The sequence below is a fragment of the Cynocephalus volans genome, chromosome 7, assembly GCF_027409185.1.
Source record: "Cynocephalus volans isolate mCynVol1 chromosome 7, mCynVol1.pri, whole genome shotgun sequence".
Taxonomy (NCBI): domain Eukaryota; kingdom Metazoa; phylum Chordata; class Mammalia; order Dermoptera; family Cynocephalidae; genus Cynocephalus; species Cynocephalus volans.
Window position 1 is genome coordinate 106496498 of NC_084466.1, and position 23718 is coordinate 106520215.

Here is a 23718-nt window from a genome sequence, read left to right on the forward strand (position 1 = left end):
CCTTCAGGTGAGAGAACATGACAGGAATCTCTCCTATCATACCACGTGGTACCCAACAACAGGCCATTCCTGAGGAGGGCTAAATCTGCTAGATCCCAAGGACATGCGTGGATATAACATTAGAAGGGTGGGCGGGGAGGGGATAAAATGAGAGCAGGAAAACACAGCATATTCACCTCCATCTTCCCTGAATATCCCAGATTTTAAAAATGTGCTTGGTAGCATTTGAAATAGACAAATGTTGGGAACACAAAACACAATACGTGACGTTAGCTAAATAAATTGTGAAACCAAAATAACAGTCCATTGGTTACACGAGGGTGGGAAATTTCCATCAAGATGGAAACTAAAAATGAAAAACTGCTAAGTGTCAACTTTTGGAAAGACTGACTACAACCACTTCAGATTGTGCCCTGCATGGAACACAGAACCATTCTGGTCAGGCATATGTGCCTATGGTGGGCACCAGTTCACCAGGTGAGGGGAGAAAGTGCCACCTCTGAGCCTGGCTAGGTGGCCTCTGCCTAGCTTTCAAGGCTTCTGCAGACATGCTGCACTTGAGGCACCTACCAGGTCGCCCAGTCTCTCTCCCCATCACACATCAGTGTGCTCCACCAGCAGACACCTGCAAAGTGAGTAAAAGGGTTTCACTTTTCAGGTAAGGGGCTGTCACTCAGAGATCCAAGAAAGTCAGGAAAGACAGGCAGGTAATGTGGGTCAGAACAAGATGAAGCTTTCACTGGTCCACAATGAAATGAGAAAAAGTGGGGGACATAGTGAGTGTCACGAAGCTAAGTCTGCTAGATTTCAAGGACTGTCCTCGTAACAGTTGGGATCCCAACAGGAAACAGATGGAATACTTGAAGAAAGATAATCAGAGGAGGGTTTGACCCAGGTGTTGGTGGGACGTAAAGGAAGCATAAGAGGAGGACAGTACAAGGACCTGGGCTAGCAGCAGCTCAGCCATCAACACTCCCGGGTCATAGGGGGAAGGGAGTGATTGTAAGGATCACAGTAGACTCTCCTATCAGACTCTTGTACCTTTCTCAGAGGGACCCACCAGCCTGGAGGGTCATCCCAGGAAGGAACAGGGAACAAATACCTGCCTTCACTTCCTCCTTCCCGCCATTCCTGGCAGGGCACCTTTATGGCTGAATCCCAATGGAAACCACAGGGCCCAGGGGCTCTGTTAATGGAGCCCACACAGATCAGCCTCCTGTGGCAGAGTGTGGAGAGAAGAAAGGAGCAGGATTAATATGGAGGGATGCTGCACACCCTTTTCATTTAAGACTTTATTCCGCCTTCTTTCATCTGGTGCTACAATGCCCTTTTTGTCTCTGAAATGAGGATGACAGTAGATGGTAGTAGTTGTTTTTTAATGTCCTTAGTAGGCAAAATGAAAAGATATCAGCTCTAAGTTGGTTCCTGAACCGGAGATTACTGTTCTTGTTACCTGTGACATATCAGTATATGATGCAGAATCGCACAATTCTGTTTTCTACAGTAAACACTTGAATTGCAAACACTTTTTCAGACACAGGTATCCTTGCTTAACTTCTACTTCTCTTATACTTTCCAAAAAGCCAAAGACTGTGCTGGCCCTAAGGGACACACAAATACTTATTTTAATGGTACCCCATCTCTGGATGTTCCATGTTGGGGGAAATTACCTATGTTGGGATATCTGAGAAAGCACTGGCCTTTGAGTCTGACTGACCCAGGTTCGAATGTGGCTGTACTGTCTTAAATGTCCATGTTAATCTTGGAAAATAGGATAAAAGAACCAACCTCATAGTTAAGATGTTGTAGTTGTTATAGCACAATGGCGAACACAGTAGGGATCCAAGAAATGCGGCTATTACTACTATTATATAACATAACTTGAATGGAAAATGCAGAGTAGGGGGTAAGTGGTGCTCACTTGTCTCCTGTGAGTAACTGTGTCTTCCTAACTCTTCTTAATTCTTTGTCTAGGAACAATAACAGTCCTGTGGCTCCTGCTGGGTACCTCCAAGGGAAAGTCAAAAGGTAATTAAGCATACCTAAGCTTCTCATCCTCCTCAGCAAGCAACATACAGCAGCAGAAAACTCTGAGATGTTTTACTTGACTAGACACTAATCTACGAATTTAACAAATATTATCTCATGCAGTCCCTACAAGGACTGTCTGAGTCCTTACAACGGTGTTCTTAGACTTATTTTAGAGCTGAAAAAACTCAAGTGGAACCAGACACCAGCGTGGTAGCACCGTCTTCTTTCTGGAACGTTGGTCTCTTAAGCCCTTTGTCACACCTCCTACTCCTACCCTGGGACAACTAAACCTTTCCCCACCTCCTTCTAATTCCCTGGGGTGGGTGGGATTTAAAATCACTTCCCAACAAAAAAGATTTTAATTTTTAATCCTTATGGTAGTTTCTGCCCCCAAAGTATGACCGCAAAAATTGCCATTCATGTGCTAGTTAAAAATGTAAAGAATCTTCTGTTGTCTGAGCTATGAAGACAGCCTCTCAAGTATGTGCTAAGATTTAATTTGACTCCCTTAACACGATGAAATGGATTTGCCATGGAGGCTCATTAACGTATTGGGTTCCAATTTCCCAAGCCAGCCTCTCCACCTCCAACCTTTTCATCCCCCCTCACCAGAAATTTGGATGAAGCTTGTGACTCAGTGAATTCTGGAAATCCGTCCTGGCACAATTAGAGCGGTAAGCAAAAAGAAGAGTGCTCTGAGGCATGATTTGTCAAATGTAATGCAGCCGTCCTTCATGGTACAGCCAATGGCATTTGTGTACCAAGCAAGTAATTCGAAACTCCTAAATATTTTAGTTTCCTAAATACATTTTTAATACATGCTAATCTAAAAGCTGTTGGGCTGCAGCCTGCTCCCCTGACCAGGAGGCCATCTCCAAAGAAAGCCCCAGAAACATCCTCTCATTGATTCCCAGTTCCTTTTCTTTCCTCTTGGACTTCCCATGAGTGCATTTTTTTCCTCCCTAAAATTAAAGACAATTTTCACAGAGAGCAAGAAAATGCATCCCAGTGCCCTAGATATTTTCTCTCTAAACAGGCAAGCATCCGATATGTAAAGAAGATGCCTTAAGTCAGTGTCTGAGCTTGCCCACCTTTCCTTTGGCCAAATTAATAGGATGTTAACTGCGCAGTCTATTTTTTAACTACTTTCAGGTTGCCATAATAAAAACAAGCTTGGCACCCAAATACTTAGCTCTGGCCATTAAAACATTAACAAAAGAAGATAAATAAGCGCAATTCCAGTGTTGCAGCTCAGTTGGGCTACCTGTAAGCAGACTCTATCAAAGCAAAAGCAATGACAATAAAACCCAAACTCAACTGCTGCTCAAACCAGCTGTTCTGTTAAGCTGAATGACTCTGAACTGTTACTTTTATGTCTCCTGATCTTTTTCTCACCTAGTTTTGCAGGCACATGACCCTCTGCCCAGGCACATCATTCAGCAGGGCCCAAATTCCATCAAACCCTCAAAGAAAGAAGAAAACTCTTTGCCTCTGTTGGTATATGAAAATCATGGTGGAAGCCTCTGAATTATTAAAGTTACTGGTCATCCAGTATGGAGTCTTGAGATGTCATCATTAATTACAAGAGCAGTTTTCACAGAGGATCACTGAAAGCTGTATGCCCATGTAGAACACTTTAATGTAAATCTTCCTGTTTTGTTTTGAAACATAGACAAATGATTTAGATATGCTCCCTCTTGTTAAATATTTTCCTCTGTTCACTTAGCACAGTTCACATTATCCTCACATGTAAAATGGCAGCGAAATCATTTGAGACCCACGGGTTCATTGAATAATGTAATTATCCTATATTGGATTACTTAAAGGGGCTTTGTATTTTTAAGTTCGAGTTCTTCCTATATTATTGATATGCTCTGCTGCAGTAAATGATTCAGGCTTCAATCAAAAGCCCTAAATTTAGTTTGGAAAAATATTGAGTGTTTTTTAATAAGCCAGGATTAACGCAGGAGCCAATTTGCAACCACAGTTGGTAACCTTTCTACTCCTGTTCAAAGACTGTGGTGTGGAGGCCAACACAGAGGACAGACCCCAGAAACTACAAACACCTGATTCCAACTCCTTTGCCACTTCAAGGAGGTTGTATAAACTAGAAAATAAAGCCCAAGTTTTCCTCTAGGTAAGCTTTCTAAAGGCGGGACTGAAAACGTGTATAGCTTTCCACACCAAATGCCCTGTACACTCCCAGGTAGAGCTTGAGAATGAATGAATGAATGGTTACTACTGGGCATTCTGACAAAACAGTCGCAGAGAGGAATCCAGAAAGAGCCATCCCTGCCATCTTTAAGGGAGCATTCATAAGCTGAGCTTCATCCAATGTTGTTGTCAGGAGAGATTTTGTTCTAGGTTTTTCCCAGCTCAATTCAATCCTGTCCAATTAACTTGTATTGACCCTCTGCTCTATGCCAGGCACTGGGCTGAGTACCAGCCATGGAGAGATAAGCATGAAAAAGACACGAGTGCTGCCCTTCAGAAACACACAGTGGCAGGGCCTCCTGCTCCTTGCCTGGGAACTGAAGGTTGCTCTCTTTTTGGTCCCTTTGTCCAAGGGTTCATTCACTCTTTCATCCTCAGTGTCCCAAGCAGCTATTCTGAGGCATGCAAGGCACTAGGAACACTGAGGAACAAGCCCACGATACATGGGACACCAGGCTCGTGGGGGAAGACGGCCTGTAAGCAATAAGCCCTCAGCCAAATGTGATGTATATAATGAGAACTGGCCATAAGTAATTTTATTCATTCAACGAATATTCATTGAGCACAACTATGTGCCAGGCATTGGGATTACAGCCAGGAATAAAACAGACGAACCCCCTACCCTACTGGAGCCTACCGTCATGTGTGTGTTTGTGTGTGTGTGTGAGAGAGAGAGAGAAAGAGAGAGAGAGAGACCTGGGGGAGGGGGCATACAGGAGAAGAGGCAGATACCAAACAAAATCTGAAGCCACAAAACAAGAAGAGGCAATAACGGGAGGTGAGAGGCAGAACTGGGAATGATATTGGTCGAGTGATCAGGGAATATCTCTCTGCTAAGACCGTAAGGGAGAGAAAGAGCCAGCAAGGTGAGGGGAGGTAAGGGGAGACAGAGGAAGAACACCGGCCACTGCAGGCAGAGAACAGAGAACGCAAAGACACTGGAAGGACTGTGATGCATTGTCAGAATCAAGACTAAAAAAAGAAAACACACCCAACACACCCCATGCATAGGTCTTCTAGCTGATGCCTGCTTTGCAGTTTGAATCCATACTTCTTTTCTCTAAGTCTCCACTGGTTTAGCATGGAACCTACCTCATATATCAATTTCTATTATTAAAAATTGACCAGAATCTGATTAAGGCTAACTTTTTCTTAAATCTTTAATGCCTTCTCACATGTATGTTTTGAGCACTTTGTTGAAAACCAAGCTGCACCCTTCCTGAAAGAGAAATAGATGAATTTTCCCATAAAACAGCTAATTTCCACAGAATTTAAAAGATAGAAGGCCAGCTGCTCTCCTGACCTATGCACAAGGTTGAAAGGTGGCTAGGAGATGCTCAGCTCCTGAGGATACACGCATTAGAAACACAACCAGGACAACAATGCCTTTCATCTGGATTTTTAGGTCTTCTTTACATGGGCATATGCCAACTCGATTTAAAGCCCCATCCTCAACCACTGTGCAAGAAATGTACCTATTTTCTTATGCATTAAGGAGCCACAGGCTCCTTCAGTTTCTCTCTGCAGATTTGTCAATATACCAGACACCATGCTTTTTCCAGCACAACTCTCCAAATTCATTGTTCAAGACTTTAGGTTTTTAAAAAAGACCTTATATGGCTCATTGACATGCTACAAAACTAACAAATCTTAAAAAATTAAATCAATCTGCTGTCTACTATGTATGTCACCCATAATTTAATGCCCGGAAGAAGGGGGAAGTGTTTGGGAGGGAGAATGTATAATAACAATAAAAGGAGAAGAAATCAAAAGAGCAAGACAGAGTGAGAAGAATACCTTTCAACCTTTGTGAGATTCGCAGTACACTAACGTGATTGGTTCTGTTGCTGACTGTAATAGGTGGCCTCTAAGATGGCCCCCAAAGACCCCCATCCCCTTGTATTCACACCCTTATGTAACCTCCTCCTCTTGACTGTGGCTGGACATAGGCACCATGTTGTGAGCTGCCCTATGGAGAGGCCCATGGGGTACAGCAAGGAACTGACTACCTCAGTCCAACAGCCCCAAAGTCCTGAGAACTGCCAGCAGGCAAGTGAGTGAACTTGGAAGTAGATTCTCCCCCAACAGAGCCTCAAAATGACCAGAGCCTGGGCTGACACTGATTAGCTTTGAGAGACCCTGAGCCGGAGGCACCCAGCTAAGCCTTACACAGACTCCTGACACGCAGAAACTGTGAATAATAAGTGCTAAGACACCAAATTTGAGGTAATTTGTTACACAACAATACATAATTAATGCACCATTCTTTAACATAAGACACATTTACACAATATTGTGGAACAATGAAATAAAATTGGTGAGATAAGGTGCTAAATACCAGTTTCAACTATGCCTGGAAATTAGATTAATTTCTGCTAAGAGGATGACAAACCAATGCTCCGTGCAAGTGTCTAAATCCTGAATCAACTGCTTATACAAGAGATCTTTTAATTTGGGGGTATCCATAGACATTTCCAAGAATACTATTTAACAATGTGAACATACTTTTTAGGATGGAAAGGTAAAAGTAAAATATAATCTTGCCAAGTAAGGCTAACTTGTGTATGTTTTATGTAAGCAACTAGAAAGAAAGGGGCTAATATTATTCATATCTTTATCACCCCCTATAGTGCCCTGGGACATACTAATAAAATTTGACTAAACTTAATTGAATGTAAGATTGCAGTCAAAAGGCCTATATTTAAAAATAAAAATGTTACGTTTTTCAAGAGCAATATTATATGATGCCCTTAGCTACCACAGAAGAATTCCAAGCCTCTTCGCTCTTTTCCCTCTTTCCACCCTTTCAAGATTCATGTTTTAAAGACCCTTGGCACAGCCGACCAATTAGAACTATGTTGCCAATAAGCACAATCTGCAGGTCCTGTATACACACAATCTTCCAATCCTCATGGCCAAGATTCAGACAAGGTTTCTTATAATGCTAAAAAGAAAAGAAAAAGCACAAAAGAGCCTTTAAAAAATAAAGCCAAAAAAGAAAAAAAAAAAAAATTAAGGCAACTGAGATATCTCAATATTCTGACATGCTAAGAATGTTTTCACTTCACTGCTTCGAGGGGTCATTTAAGGAATTCTGGGGGTCAGGAGTGATTTGAACACCTGCTTGGCTGTCTATTGAATTACTGATCTAGTAACATCAAAAATGTTGAGTGAGAAACAGGACCTATACTGTAAAGGGGTGGGGGGGGGGAGCCAGAGCCTATTGGTAATTTTAAAAGACACTACCATTTATGTGATTCATACAATCTACGTTAGAAAAACATCATCAGCCTTGTTACTAGAACCTTTTTTTTGCCAGCCCAGGAAGTTGGGGATGCCTATTATACAACCCAATGCATTGTTGGTGAACACACATTCAGCCCCCAGGAGCACAAATCACAATTAGACTATTATGGGGAATATTCACAAGAAACAGAATGGAACAGATTATTTCACTTAAGACACACGGAATTCAATTATTTTCTGTATTTATAACCAATGTATTTTGGAATAATTTGGTGAGGAGATTGAGTGCTACAGCAGTGTTTTCATCTGAACTCAAGTAATCTGATACACACTGTGGGATTAACCCAAAGCAAAAGGATTTAATGGCCCAGCAGGCAGTCTCTATTTTGAAGATCCTTTTTCTAAGATCCCCCAACCATTCTGGCTGGGACCCTTTCCCTTTACATCCCTTGCTGATTCTTTTGACATCTCTGAAATAGTTGGGATGGAATACACCCCCCACCCCCGCCCTGCTGCCACCACCAAAATAAAAGAGGGAGAGGAAAAGGAGAAAGGAGGAGGAGGACACAAGGGCATAAAACAAATTTTCAAATTAGGGCTGTATTTAAGAATAGAAAAATAAGAGAGGCTTTTTAAAAATGGAGGGAAAGTGTGTATATTCCAAATAAATCCAATATTTTGCACATTGAGCAGATAAGCCCACCTTTCCTGGTGGTTGCATGATGAAAGGGCAGGGGGGACCTGGGAGGCACTGGGTTTGAACTTTCTTTGGCGTTCCGAGATGGAACATCTGGAATACAGGTTGTGTCTCTTGACTCTGCCATCCTCCAATCTCATTTTATTTTGTTGTGACAGATGGAAGAGATGCCCTCTGAAGTTCCTTGAAGTTCCTAAATGGAACCAAGCAGAATGGGTTTAGGCATGCCCCCTTCACAGTGACAGTGACTGGAAACCTCAAACATGGATCAAAAACTTTCAACCTAAATACAAGAAAAGTCCCTTGGGATAGATGAAGAACCAGGAAGCTTAACTCTATTTAAAATGATAGTCTTCCCAGTGACTGTTTTTCAAACAATTGTCCACTGATTCGACCAATAAATTACTTATTAAGAGGCTATTAATAGTCTAACACCATGACGGGCATCAAGAGTGAGGATTTGGTCGCTGACCAGGAAGGGCAGGGTCAATAACTAGCATCTGCCAAAGGCCTGGGATAAGCCAGGTCATGGTTTGGGGCTCTGTGCCCATTGATGTCTCATTTGATATTCTCAGCCCAGCAGGATTAGCCCATTTCACAGATAAGAAACTGAGACGCCAGAGAGATTTAGCAAGTTGCCAAAATAATCTACAGCTACTGAATGTCAGAGTAAATATTCACACTCCATCCTACCAGGCTGCAAGACAAAAAGCTGACGTTCTAACTAGAAAAAGAAAACACACAAGTGAAACTATTAATCAGCACTGCCTCCAGATTCAAGTCCAAGTGGCATGCTAGCCTCCTCTGGCCTCAGTCCTCCTTGTATCCCACTAGCCGCCTGCTCTCTTACCAGCTCCAGAGCATATCCAGTACTGGTGCGTCCTTCCTTTCCTATCTGCCTCTGGCTTTCCTTCTGCCTAGGATTTCTCCGTCTCTCACCCTCATGCATCAAAAGTCCATGGAAACCCTAGTTATTTTCAAGGGTCTCTTCTACCACCAGCTCCCCTTCTCCAGGATGCCTCTCAGGAGGGCTACAGGCCCTCGTGCCCATGCAACTTCCTTCTCTCTGCATACCTCAATCCCTGCCCCTGTTGTTGAGCCAAATGTGGGCCCTAGGGCAGAGCCACACTCTTCATCTCGTACATCCTCACCTGCTGTCCCTCCAGCCTCTGGAACCTTGGCTAGAGAGAATGGTGACAGCTTTATCCATCTGGCTGCTCCCAACCCTTTCCTTGCTGCCCCTTTAGGACCAACAGATTCCTTTTGCTTTAATTACAGAAAATGAGCCACATATGAGAAAGTGTTTAAAATTGTTACAGTACAAAGCTTTGCTCTAGAGATGGCAAGGTGGCAACCGGAGGGCCACATCTGGACCGAAGACATGTTTTGTTCGGCTCACAGAAGGTGTTTTAAAAATTGAATTGAAAGGTCAACTAAAATGACACAAAAATCTGGATTTCTGGCTTCTCTTGAAAAAATGGAAGGGTCTGGCAATACTGGAAGACGTTCCTCACTGGCAATGACAGGCAGGACCTGAAGGGCAACATTGTGGAGGCATGCCTCAAACGAGTCATGTGCTCCCCTGATCCCCCAAACTTCCTACTGTTTCCGCACCTGGCTCACTTCGCTCAGTGATCTTACCTGCGCGGCCCAGCGGGTATTCACTCATGTGCCTCTGCTCTAAGGCTCGTGTTTTCCTAGATACTCAACAGAAGACCTCATGGAGGAGGTGGCTTTTGAACAGGACCTTGAAAGATGGATTCAACTATTGTACAGTTTCACTTCAGAGTAAAACCTCAGCTAGTTTTACCTCTCCTTTTCCTGTAAACAAGATAACAATGTTTCTGCCATCTGCATTTTGAAATCAAGACAGGTCACTATATAATGAATGAGTTCCTATTCAGTCTGTCACTAACCTGATGAATGAATTTGGAACAAGTTATCTAAGTGCTCAGATTAGCCTTCTACAAAATGGAGATGACATTACAATCTACCTCATAGTATCATTGTTGTGCAGAGCAAATGCAAGTTCACATGTAAAGCTGTCAGTACTTAGTTTTACTACTACCTTTATTAATACTTTTTTAGACCAGGGGTCAGCACACATTTTCTGTAAAGGGCCAGACGGTAAACATTTTAGGCTCTGTGCTTCACAGTCTCTGTCGCCACTTTTCGACTCTGCCACTGTAGTGTGAAAGCTGCCAGAGACCATTTATAAACAAGTGGACGTGGCTGAGTGCCAATAAAACTTTATTTACAAAAACAGGCAGCAGGCCAGATTTGGTCTATGAGCCTTAGTTTGCCTGTTTTTGACCATCTTCACAGCCAAACAATGTAAATCAGATCTGAAGATGCTATCTTGGGATCCAGATGATATTTAGAATAAGTGCCTCCTCCAGTGGGCATCAGTGGGCATCTCTAACCTGGTTACTGGATTCACTAAGGCCAGGTCCAGCCCAGAAATCACCCTGCAGGGAGGCTGCCCCCATCTCTACACCTTGCTTAGAAACCTCTTCTCAATCTTTGCTCTGGAATCCCTTCAGACCTCAGCTCAAATGTTATTTCTTTCAAAATTCATCCTCCGACCTTCCTGACAAGATCAGACACCCCTGTACTGGTCCCTGTATTTTTCCTTCATCATTCTGACCACATCACAAAATCAGCCCTTTATTTGTGATAGTTTGATTTACTCTGTGTTTGCTCCCTACTGGATGGTAGGCCCCACGAGGGCAGGGCCTGCCTAGTTTTCCACCTGTATCTCTCCAGGGTCCAGAGCTGCGCTGCACACAGTAGGCCCTCTAGGAGTATTGCAGTTGAGAGTCTTACTCTGTGAAATGTGAGAAAGGCACTGTGTGGGGTTTAAAGAGCCCTTTCAAATTTTATTACACAAATATACAGTAGTACTATTGAGTTACCTGTGTATCAGTCAACTGCCAATTTGACAGCAAGTTCCTATTGAGCAGGGTAGAAGCTTTCATAAAGGCTCAATTAAACAATAGGTCAGTATATAATGAAAGTCCCAATGTTGGGAGTTCTTGTATGTTCTAAAGTTATAGTAGGACACGAAGGTCACCCATGAATCCTGGCAGAATCAGGGAGAATCTGGATTTCAAAGCTGGCTCTGAGTCTCACCTATATGTGACCTTGGGCAAAATACTTAACCTCTCTTGGCTTCAGTTTCATTACCTATAAAGTACAGAAATGTCAAATTACTAACAACCATATGGAGTATCTGGGAGAATTAAATGAGATATTTTATTTATATTTAATTTATATGTTAATATATGTACAATGCTTGACACATAATAGTTACTCAATAAAGTGACTTTGACTTCATTGAAAACAATGTGGGTGAAATTTTTGCAGATGGTTTTGGAAAACAGAAAGTTGGGGCGTTTTCTGTGGGCTGTGAATACATGAAGAAGAAAAAGGAAAGCACTCTACAAAGAAGCACGAATGCGGTACTAAGACTAAAATGTATGGAGATGGTTGTCCCTTCATTTTGGATAAATCAATCAAGTTGCTTCTTCCTTCTTATTATAGGAGAGTCAATAAGCTCTATAAGGATGGAAGTATTTGTCTGTGTATTAGTCACTGTGCTCACTATTATATGCCCAGCATAGAAAACTGACCCCATAGTAGGCACTCAATAAACATTTCTGAATGAATGAAACCATCCATGAGTATCATATATTAATGGAAATGGCAATTCCACTTATCGACAAGATTGCTACCTTCTGGCAAAGCTTTTATGAAGCCCATGTAAATATCCCAGTCAGAGGGCTTTCCTGGCTTCAGGAAAAATTATAGAAATAAAGGAAATTCATTGCAGTCTAGCCTGGGATCCTGAATACCAAGCCTGATTTCTGTGTAATCATTGACCTTATGGAAAGTATCTTATTCCAATGAAGTCCGTACTCTCCATTAATGATTTTACAAAGATGATATCCCTCTGTGGCACCAGCCACTGGTGTAAGACAGGGCACTGAAGTGACCCACCTTGAGCACACCCATGGGAAACACTTGCCTTCTTTCCTTAGAGCATAATCTCAAGAGAGTAGCCCCTTCCCCAAAGCAGCAGACCAGACCACTGTGCCTGACAGTGCTGGGTTCTAATTTTACTTTTGTCACTCACTAGCTCTGAGCATGTGCCCAAGATTTTTCTGGGCCTTAGATTCTGCATCTATTAAATAAAGAAGGTTGGACTTTTTCTCTTCAATCTTCTATGTCCTGTAAGTCTATTAAAATGGTCGTGGAAAATTAGACATAAGCATTTTTCTTAAATAACTATGGCAATTCTTCTTGACCGTCTTTATCAACAATACCAAGGGACCTTAGGCCAGTCACGTATAAAACCACATGTCTGCAAATAGCATAGCCAAAGGAACCAGATTTACCAATGGATATGCCAATGTTCCAGCCAGGAGAAGATCTCTGAGAACGTGACCTCCTCTACATCTGACCTTACTGGCTGATCTTCGCAGGTTTTTTTTCCACAATGCAAATTTCCAACCAGAACATAGCCAAAATTGGGTAGTCACAGAAGAAAAACAACTACACCTGAGCCTATCATGTAGGGAAGTGTAAGGACAAGATAATGAGTGAGAATGTGTTTATTCTCTGGCACAATATCTGGCTAATTTGCTCTATTTCCAATGGTGCTCTGAGCTAAGCTCAAATTAGATAACAGCAAGCAAAGATTGGACCAAGGGGAAGCTGTGTCTGTCAAAACTGTTTCCACCTAACGTTCCATACAGAGCTTAGGGCAAGTGTGGTGACAAGCACTTGGACAGTAAACAAACACCAAAAACATGCATACATATGTGTGTATTTGTAGGTATATGTATGAGTGTATATATATATATATATATATATATATCTCTACATACACACATATGCATGTATATATGCCTATTTTTACTTTTGATTTCCCAGCTTTACCGAGGTATAATTGACAAATAAAAGTTGTATATATTTAAAGTATACAACATGATGATTTGATACACATATAAACTATGAAATGATTACCACGATCCAGTTAATTAACATCCATCACCTCACATAGTTACCTTTTTTGTGTGTGTGGTGAGGACATCTAAGATCTAACCTTTTAGCAAATTTCAAGTTTGCAATACAGTGTTATTAACTTAGTCCGCCATGCTGCACATTAGATCCCCAGAACTTTTTCATGTTATAAGTGAAAATTCGTACTCTTTGACCAACCTCTTCCTATTCCTACACTGTGTGTGTGTGTGTGTGTATAGAAAACATATTCTTCTCTCAAGATGAATACGGAGAATTAGTGAGTTTAAATTATTTGCACTTAGTTTTGTGTTTCCAGTTATACTGTGTTCTTTTGTGCTGGTGAAACAACATGTGCTTTAATTAGCAAATATCTGTAAATAATTTACTTGCTTTTCAAATACAACAGAACAATGGGGTCAATTTTCACGTGCATTTACCAAGAGTGTATTCTGGCGCTTAAGCCAGACTCTCCCATTGTTTAATAACTATATGAAGCTGTCTAACTCTTGCTGCCCTCCTCAGCGGAGGGTGGGGGTAGGGGGGGCTGGAAACCCAAGTTCCAGTAGCAACATCCCATTTTGCAAGACCCCAGAAGGCGGGCACATAGGGTTGTCCAGCCCAAGCTAAAATAAACTCTTGTGATCTCTAACCCTGGACCTTCCCTAGGGAACCAGCCAGTGTGCCAAGGGTGGAGGACATCAGACTAATGGCTTCAGGACACAGGCGCTCTTCTGATCCTCTGTCCCCCAACTCCCAAAATGCAAGTTGAAAAACATAAGGCACAACATAGGAGGCCTATGAATCACAGAACCTCATCTAGGCTCTGCAGGGTTAAAACTGGGCGCCACGCATGCAGTGCAAAGAAAGATGTTAAATCAAATGAGAATGACTGCTCTAGGACTGGAGGCACTATTATTTTGAATAAGATTGAAAAGGCCAGAAAAAGCAATTCAAAAACATTTCAATTATGTATTTCCCAGAACTACATCTTTGAGCAGCTAATGCAAATGTTACCACCACAATAAAACTTCTTCCCACATAAAAGCATATAAAACAGGTTGAACAGCATATACTTTATATATCATATGCATATTTTTGACTATTAATAAAAAATTCAAAATCTATGTATGCTTTACTCTCCTAAGCAATACAGTAATTATGATTAAGGGACAAGCAGTACAAAAAGAGCCAATTTATCTTACTCGTGCTCAGGAATACTATTGTGTAACTAAGCAACTAAAGACAAAATATGGTCTAATTAATTCACTCCTATGCTTATTTAAAAGACACAATTAGAACATTTTTATTTTCCAGCAAGCACAGTAGCTCAACATGCTTGAGGGTGTAGAAAGCAAAGTCTATTATTCTCAAAGACAAGAGTTTAATGTTTAGTGCCACTGATCACACTTGGAACCCAACTATGGGGGGAAGGGGGTGTTTCACAGATGGGGTTTGCTCGGAGTCATGAGAAAGGAAAGGTGGGGGGGGAGATGTTTATGGGTTCACTAGATTGACTAGCAACATGTGGTCTCTGCTGCCTATTTTTCTTACTGGGGCACAAGAATGGAGATGGGACTGTGAACTTGATGGTCACATGCCAAGGACACATGCCACTGCATGTCTATTTATACAGCCACAAAGATCCTACAGAAAATTCATATAATTAAACCACCCATCCTAGTCTGTGTGATAAATGTCAAATATCCATCTTTAACGTTGCTAACAGAGCATCTGATTTTAAAAGCAGAATTAATTTACGCAAGTGTGTGCAGGAGATTGATGCCATTAGCATGATTCTAAAGCACTCTTTCCATAGTCACGATGATCTGCATGTTTGAAATGTGCAGTCAATACTGATGCTCACAGTCCAGGCTGTGAGTGACGCACTCTGAGGGCGAAGGCCTGGGTTCTAGTCTCCAGCAAGACAGCGAGGATCAAAGGGTGGCTGGAAAAAATCCATCCTCGGACAAGGGCACAGAAGCAGATTCTTCAAGAAATGCAGGACTCCATGACCACATCTCTGAGAGGCGAATGAATCCTTAAGCCAACAATCGATAAATTTGTTTTAAATTTCTATATAAGCCAAGCCAACGGATAATCACTAGCTGCAATATTATTCTGAGTAGAAGATGGCAAATATCCAACTACCCTGGCTATAAAAAAATGACAAGTGAATGCACTTGATTCAGGCAATTATATTCTGGACATTGGTTAAAACTAGACTTTGATAAATGAGCTTGAGTCATATATCACTAGATGCCACTATGAACAATGGTATGCTTTATTAATAATTAATAACAAAGTATTTACATGTGTGGACTCTTGTACTTCATAAAAATAACATTTCCTTAGTATGTGCCTGACAGTCTAAATGTCAGGAGAGGTTTTAACTGCTTACAATTTTGAATCTCTACCAAACACGTGGCCTGGTTAAGAACATGAGCCTAAAGAACTGATGACCAGCACTCAGGTGAGCAGAGACTCTTCTTCCCTGAAGTCTAGCCTTTTCACAGGTTGACACCCCAGATCCCTGACTTTTTATGGGCAGATTGCTGAAGACTGGAAAAGTACCCAAAGACATAGAGATGCTTGCTCCAGCCTGATCATTCAGTCTCAAATATTTCCTCACTTCCTTGGTGAATGCTCCTAAAAACACATACAACACTTCACACGCTTTCCCATCCTACGGTGCAAAATAACTATAGATTTTAGAAGAGGAAAAAAAAGCGTACAGTGGAGTCCTGGAACTGGCACACAGCGAGTGACCTATTACAGGCCCCCTGCCAGAAAGAAATCGGGCCACGCTTAAAGACAACAGGCTGTGTGCAAGAAGGCATTTTAATTATGTCATTCGGTCACTCATATCCTCACTGAATAGCAATGAATACTGAGGGGGACCCAGAGGGGATAAGGTACAACCCTCTGCTCCTGAGAACAGCACTACAGTGGTGGGGGATGGATATGACAAGGCAAAGGAAAAGGACACAGATAACTATAACATAAGGCATGATGCTTGAAGTACATGAGAAGTTAAAGCTAACCACTGGATTGCAAGCTCTCTGAGAGCAGGGATTCTTGTCTGTCTTCTTTATGCAGTGCCCCCATGGCCTAGAACAGGCTCTGTCAAAATACGGGGTGCTCTATAAATATGTGACCAGTGAATGAGAATTCAGAGATAAAGACAGTACTTCCTAGTTCCTTGAAAGAACATGAAAGGCTACAAACAAACAGTGATCTCAGTTAATCTCAGGTTTTACTAAGGAACACAGATGGGAAGAGTTTGATAGCTTTTCTGTGACCAGCATCTGTCTCTGGGGGTAGTCTGTGAGTTTCTTGAGGGCAGGAGCCATTCTCCTTTATCTCTGTATCCAAGTGCCCAGCACACAGTAGGTCTTCAATAAACATCTGAGGAATAGATGAATTCTTTTTCCAAAACTATGCCAATTGTGAGCCTTCCTTTGAAGACATATTGTATGTATTGTCAGCACAATTTACTAACATGTTATATAGCATCATGTCGCTTTTACATTTTTGAACGTGTTGCTCTCATCTCCCTATCAAGATGGATAAACTTCTTGAGAAAACGGGCCAAATCACAAACGGTTTTGCATCCATCTCCTCACCTAGCAGAGTGCTGAGCACGTGGTTAGTATTCAACAAGTAGTTTTTGATTAACTCAAGATAGATCATACCAGTACTGGCTGGAGTTTGGATCTTAACCATACCAAATATAATTTAATATATATTTCACTCATCCTCAAATTTCAACATCCAAGATTCAATGTTGAAACAGAGTTTTGTATATGTAAATGTTAACAACATAATATTAATGTTGTTTTTCATATTACCCAATCTTGCCTCAAATCCAAGTAAGAAAGAGAAACAGGTACACAATCACGTACTTTATTTATTCCAGATTAACCTCATCGGCTAGGCATCAACAAAGTTTTTCTTTGAAGGGCCAGATAGTAAATATTTCCACTTTGCCAGCAATATGGTAACTTTCAAAACTACTCAACTCCCTGCTGTTGTAGCCTAAGAACAGCTATAAATGCTACATAAACAAATGAGTGTGCCTACATTCCAATAAAACTTTATTTACAAAAACAGGCAATGGGTCAGATTTGGCCTTCTGGCCCTAGCTGGCTGACTCCTGTCACAGTCTGATAAATTCCTTCCATGTTCTTACCCTTGGTGTAAAGGCCTGACAAGTAGAGAGTAAAGACATTTCTTCTCTTAGCTAAAGATAATTACTAAAATATTAATAACTATTTTAACTGCAACTACCATTTGTTAAACTCTCATACATAGGTACTGTGCCAGAGGCCAAGCTCTTTTCATTATTATTACTAATTCTCTCAGGAGATAACAGATCATTAAATCCATTTCACAGATGAAGAAATTGAGGCTCAAAAAACTTAAAGCAATTATCCAAGGCCAGTGAGGTCATTTAAGAGGTCTCACAAATCTCTAAAACATCAGTTTATAGGTACAGACCAAGACTGAGGGGCTACCCCCCCCCCAAAAAAGAGCAAGGCCAATGCAACACCCTCTAGATTCCAGAATGTGTTTGCCTAACCGCAGATATGATCAAATCAAGCAATCTTTTAAAAAATCCTGCCAATCCAGTTGACGGCATACTTCAGGTAGTTGAAATATAAATCCTTAAGAAGCCTTTTATTTTGGTGACACAGCTGAACCCAACATATAGATGAAAGACAGCATGATTTGGGGAGACATAGATGGCCGCATGTTCTAGGAAACTAATCTAGGTGCCACCCTCTCACAGAAACAAGCCTTCTTCAGGAAAAGTCTGTGGTAGTGGTCTCAAACTTTAATGAGAACAGTAACACTAATATTAATGATAATTAACAATAACAGTCAACCATTACTGAAGTGTCTACTATGTGCTAACCTTGGTTGTATGAGCTTTACATGTATTAACTCCTTTAATCTTTAAAATAATCCTAGGAAGTAAGAACTGTATTTCCATTTTGCAGATAAGAAAACTGAGGCACAGAGAGTTCTCAACTTGCCCGAGTTCTAAACTCGCCCGAGATCACACAGCTAGAGCAAGACTGTTTAAAATGTTTAAAATTCAGAATCCTGGACCCAGTTCCAGAAATTCTAATTGTGGTAATTTCAATAGGAGTCCCCGAATATGCCCTTTTAACCATTTTTAACCGGTAAGGCTGGTAATATAGCCAAACAGTTTTAGAAATCCTGAATGCATGCTACAATCTGTAACACTCAGGTATGTTTGACCTCGACTCCCTGACATCATGAGCTTAGCCATCCACATTCACACTTGCAGGTGAGGTGACCTGCAAACCTTCTTGTACAACCCAAGCCATTGCTGGCCAGGCTGAAATCCAAACTTGTACACCCACCTATGTTAAGAGGGTATATTGCCAATAGATTAAGCACTTGGCAATTTGAAAATGAATGTAATCAGAAGTTACCCAGTAACAGAACCAATTACCCGCCTACTTTGCCGTTTTCCTCCTGTGAAGAGCTACTGGCTCAATGTGGCAATTGTGGGTAATTACTGAGGGCACTTAGCTCCTTGCACATGGCCTTGCTATTCACTTTCATGGTAATTTAAGACAGTATGATAATTAGGTTCAAGAACCTCCACACAGACACAAAAGTTATCATGTTTTCTTGTAGTTTATTAAGGTAAGAATATCTAGTACAAAGGCCCTTATTGTCAAAACTCTCTTCTATTTTGCCCATAGAATGCCTCTAGATCTTAATAACAATCCAGTCATTGTTACTATTATTCCCATTTTGCAGCTGAAGAAACTGAGGCTCAAAGTATTTATGATTCTTCAAGGTCAAACAAATACTAAGTTGCAGAATCAAAATGTGACTCTTTCTGGAATGCTTTTCTTTAGCTGCCAGCACTGGAAGTATATAAAGGCAGTAGTGTATATAAGCATGCAAATCATCACCATCATTATTAAAACTAATAATAAATTGTTAATGATTGTTAACAATAATTAAAATATAACTATTATTATATACCACTGGCTAGAATTAGCTGAACTTTACTGAATAAGAATGATTTTGCTACCTAGATATCTGGCAACCTTCGGCAAAGCTAATTGACTAGCCACAGTTCTAAAATGTACAAGGGACTGCTCATATTAGTACACTTCTAGAATATAATAAGATGCATTCAAGCTCTGGTTTCAAGGATGGGTTTCAATGGAGAGGGGCAAAAAACAAATAAATAAATAAATAAATAAAGTTTAAGGAGTCCTGGGTTCTAACCTGGCTACCTTTGACAGACCACATAACCCTTCCAAGTCTACATCCCCATCCATAAAATGGGTAAACAAAGTCTTGCCTTATCCAGCCTCATATAATTATGGCAAAGATCAATGAAAAAATATTCCAAAAAAAGACCTCTGCAAATCATAGCAAACCACATAGGGACGCTATTTCTAATCTTGCACAATGATCATTTTCCTGCTTTTAGAACTGACGTCTTTACATTTCAAGAAATCAGAAAAAGGCAGAATGATTCTCTTAAACTAAAAAAGCATATTGAGTCCTGGCTGTCCTTTTGAAATGGATGCTGATGTCAGCTCAATCAAGAAATTATTAACCTCCATTTGGTCACTTAAACTGTACTGGCTGATTAAATGTGCTGAACATTTTCTCCAGTAACTGTGCATATCATCAAGAAACCTTTCTCTCTCAGTTACGCATTGCAAATGGCAAATGCATCATTCAAAACTATTTAAAATCAATAATAAAAATCATTTCAATGTGTATAAACAAGTTAATGGAGTAAGTGAAAACAAAGCAAATGTCTTAATGAGAGGGCCCTGTTGCCCCCTCTAGGTGCCAGCAGTAAATGCTGGTTTCTGTAGGCTCTCCTCCAGAGGAGGCTGCTGCTGCTATTCTGCTAATGAATGACTAACTTAGGCCAGGGGGGAAATGACATCACCAGGGTGGAAAACCGATCTGCACTGGGAAACTTTCTACCTGCTTTACATTTGTCACAATTATTTTGCACAATGCAGCCTGCATTTGCATAATTTTGAGGCGTGTCATTATCTCAATTGAAAATTGTTTTAATATGGCTGAATAATTCACAATGACATCAGCCAAAGTCCTAATGAAATATACAAGTATAATCATACAGCTAATTACCAGCCGTGTTAGCATTAAAAAACAAATCATGCATAATATTAGACGATGTATATGCAGCTGAGGATTATAAATAGAGCCATCTCCCTCCACTAACCCCCTAGAGTTTACTTTTAAATGGCAAGATTAATTTTCTCAGGTATGGCTCATATAGCAGTGACGAAATGCACAGATCATTACAATGGTTCTCTTTCAATTCCCCAGAATGAACAATTAAAAAGAAATCATGTGTTTAAAAATATATCTATTCACTGTCAACAGCTCTAGCAGATGCAGCCTTTAGCGAATATAGCTTTTATTCTTAAATCAGAATTCCCTATTTAATTACTCCAACAAAAATTAAAACTGGACCCAATGGGGTCAACTTGGGGTCTTTAAAAAAATATTCCAAAATCAAGTCAAAAAGTCAAAAAAAAAAAAAATGACCACAAAATATCCCATAAAACACGGAATAATTTCCTCCTGGGTTCAGTCAGAAGTCTATTAGGCACCAGCTCTTTTCTGGATATTTAATCCTTCCCTTTTCCAGATCACAGGCCATGTTGAAGTAATAAATTTGAAAAGCAAATAATAAGAAATCAGGAGGGGGAGGAGGAGGAAGACAGCTGCGCAGGAAAGTTGGGTCGGGGGAGGGGGCCGAGTGAGACCTCGGGAGGGGGAAAGGGCTCAACCTGTTGGTAGGTTGTAAGATTTTTCACAATATTTTCAAACAACACCTTTGTAAAATTGCAGACGGACGTTGGGAAATATGAATGTTTTAAAACCCTAAGCCGACCGGGGAGGGCGGAGACCGGGGGTGTGTGTGGGGGGGGGAGGAGGGCGGGGCTTATTTCCGAAAAGGCAGATTCTGGGCCGAACATTTCGACGAACTCCAGTCATTAACCGGCATAGACCACTGATGCGTAATTCGATCATGGGGAGACGCCAAAAGTGCAGTCAACTCCACCAGACCAAGCAATCCTGGAAGGACTGGCAGCTTCGAGCCCCGGGATGAGTGAAACGGGGAACCATTCATTTAACAAAAAGATCCTTACACCTACCTCGAAAGCACGAGAGCCTGGCACCGAGCTAGCTGCCTTGGACAGTCTCAGTTTGACTACCGTGCTCTCGCTCTGGCAACACAAAGCCTTGCCAGGCGGCCGTGGGCACAGACTCCCCAAAATAGTTCCCCGGGTAGGTACCACGGTGCTGAGGGCGGTCAGCTGACGACAGGAGCCCTCAGAACTGCGGTCACACATGAAATGACAGAGCCGAAGGGAGGCGGCCGCCCCAGCGCCCGGTGACAGCGGGCTCACCTCCGGCGTCCTCCCGGGAGCGCGGCGAGCGCCCCCGCGGCCGCCCAGAAACGTGCCGGGGAGGCTCGCTCCCTCCCCGCCCTCCCCGGGAGCGCCGTCTGGGCTCGGGGGACGCAGGACCCGCAGGGCCGGGGGGGAGCGAGCACACACCCCTCGGCCCTCCCCGCCGCGCCCCACACACCCCCCAAAGATCGCGCTGGGAGACGTCCACTTTGCGTGGAGTAATTGAAAACGAGAACATCAAATGGCTTGTCGGGGGGGAGGGGGAGTGGGCGAGAGATAGTTGTTAATGCTTAACGTGTTTGTGCTGGTTACACGACCGCTTTGAAATCCGCCCGGGCAGATCTGCAAGTTATTTGAATGTATTATTCCAGTACCTGTCATTTATCACTTTATTCAACACGTCTTTGCCAACTCAATAGCTTTTGATCTCATTCTGCCTCCATTTCGTAATTTCCGCCCTCTTCAACATATCAAATACTTACTTAAAAAAAAAAAAAAAAAAAACGTGAACAATATCGAAACCCACCGAAAGAAATTCACCCAGCCCCAACCGAGCCAGACACGAAGGTACATTTTCAAAAGACAAAAAATTATAAAAAGCATGTGATGTTCAAGCGGCAGTAGCAGGAGAGCGAACGATCTCTCAATCTCTCTCTCTCTCTCACACACACACACATCCTTGAACAAAACCTTTCTCGAACAAGTTATTTGATCTTGACTAAAATCAGCAGTTGGATCCTCTTTGTAAAGCTGACAGCCAAACTCTGACAATGGCAAAATACTCGAGCCCCAGCTAGTGGCGCTACCCCTTTAAAAAAGGAGTCGATCCTGCTCGCCTGCAGAAGTGAATACAGTATTTTCAAGCTTGCCTTGTAATATAAGCATTACTAAGGGGGAAAAAATAATAGAGAAAGAAGAGAGGGAGAGATAGGTTTACCACCTCGCCATGGTCGCTATTTCTGCCCTGGGGAGTGTCTTCTGGGAGGAAATAAAGTTTAGAGCTGGATAAAAGTTGCCGGCTGGTCCTCTCTTCCCACAACAGCTGGAGCTCCGCTATGCAAATCGGATCCTTTGGCGTACATCTTACAAAGAAAAAGTCGCCAAGGGACAAAATTCTTGGTTTGCCTTCAAGGTGGAATTGAAAAGCCTTGTAGAAAATGTAAGGTCCGTGCAAGCCACACGGTGAGCCGACCCACTGCAGGGGGAAGAAAAGCACCAAATAAATAATGTAGCCATCGGAGCACAAACATCTATTCCCAGACACATTTACACACAGACATCCACACTCAACACACACAACCCAACAGATACAACGCTGGGGGGAAAAATAATAGAGCCCGCAAATTTTCTGCCCCCTTAAAAAAAAAAAATCCTCCGCCCCCCCCCCCCACCGCCACCCCTCCCCACATTTCCATCTGAGGCGGTAAAATTATATTATATATGTGTGATCAGTGCAAGGATTTTTTTAAACAATAAAAATTATTTGGGGGGATGCAGAAGATAAAAGTTTGGTGAAAAGTTTGTGGGGGGTGTGGGTGGGTGCAGAGGTGTGGGTGAGCTGGGGGTCTGGGGGGTGCCGGGGGGTGCCGGGATCGGAGGATCGGAGGAGAGCGAAATACCTGGAGTGAGTTGGGCTCCATCTCGACGTTCTGAATTGATTGAACTCAACATTCTCTCCAAACTTGTTGGCTTGAATGGATTGCATCAGGTCCTGGCAGGGAAAAACACTCTCTGCCTTCAGCCTGCGTAATGTCTCAATATAAAACTGAACTCTTGCCTCCCGTTGGGCACCAAAATGATTAAAAATGTGTCCCAATATTTCTCTGACGACTCAATTTTCAGCTCCTGTCAAAACTATACGTGTTTCCTTGCAAATATGAGTTGATCAAATTCATAATCGGGAGAAAGTCTCCGTCCGATCTCCGCGAGAAGCGGATGGATCAAGGCAAAAAACATGTAGGAAGATTTGTAAAAACAAAATCCACCCTAAAACTGTGTGAAGATGGGCTCTCTTTCTTTTCGACTGCCCTCGTCTAGGGGTATTGT

At 42.0% G+C, this 23718-nt stretch overlaps 1 protein-coding gene across 1 annotated transcript in view; it reads right to left on the reverse strand.

The window, feature by feature from the left end:
* Positions 1-23312, reverse strand: part of ARID5B (AT-rich interaction domain 5B) — a 176521-nt gene extending 153209 nt beyond the window's left edge. The window contains exons 1-2 of the mRNA XM_063101771.1: positions 23292-23312; positions 22613-22867 (exon numbers count right to left, since the gene is read on the reverse strand). Of these exons, the coding sequence (XP_062957841.1) occupies positions 22613-22867; positions 23292-23312 (276 nt within the window). The remainder of the gene's footprint in view (positions 1-22612; positions 22868-23291) is intronic.
* Between the last annotated feature and the right edge of the window lie 406 nt (positions 23313-23718).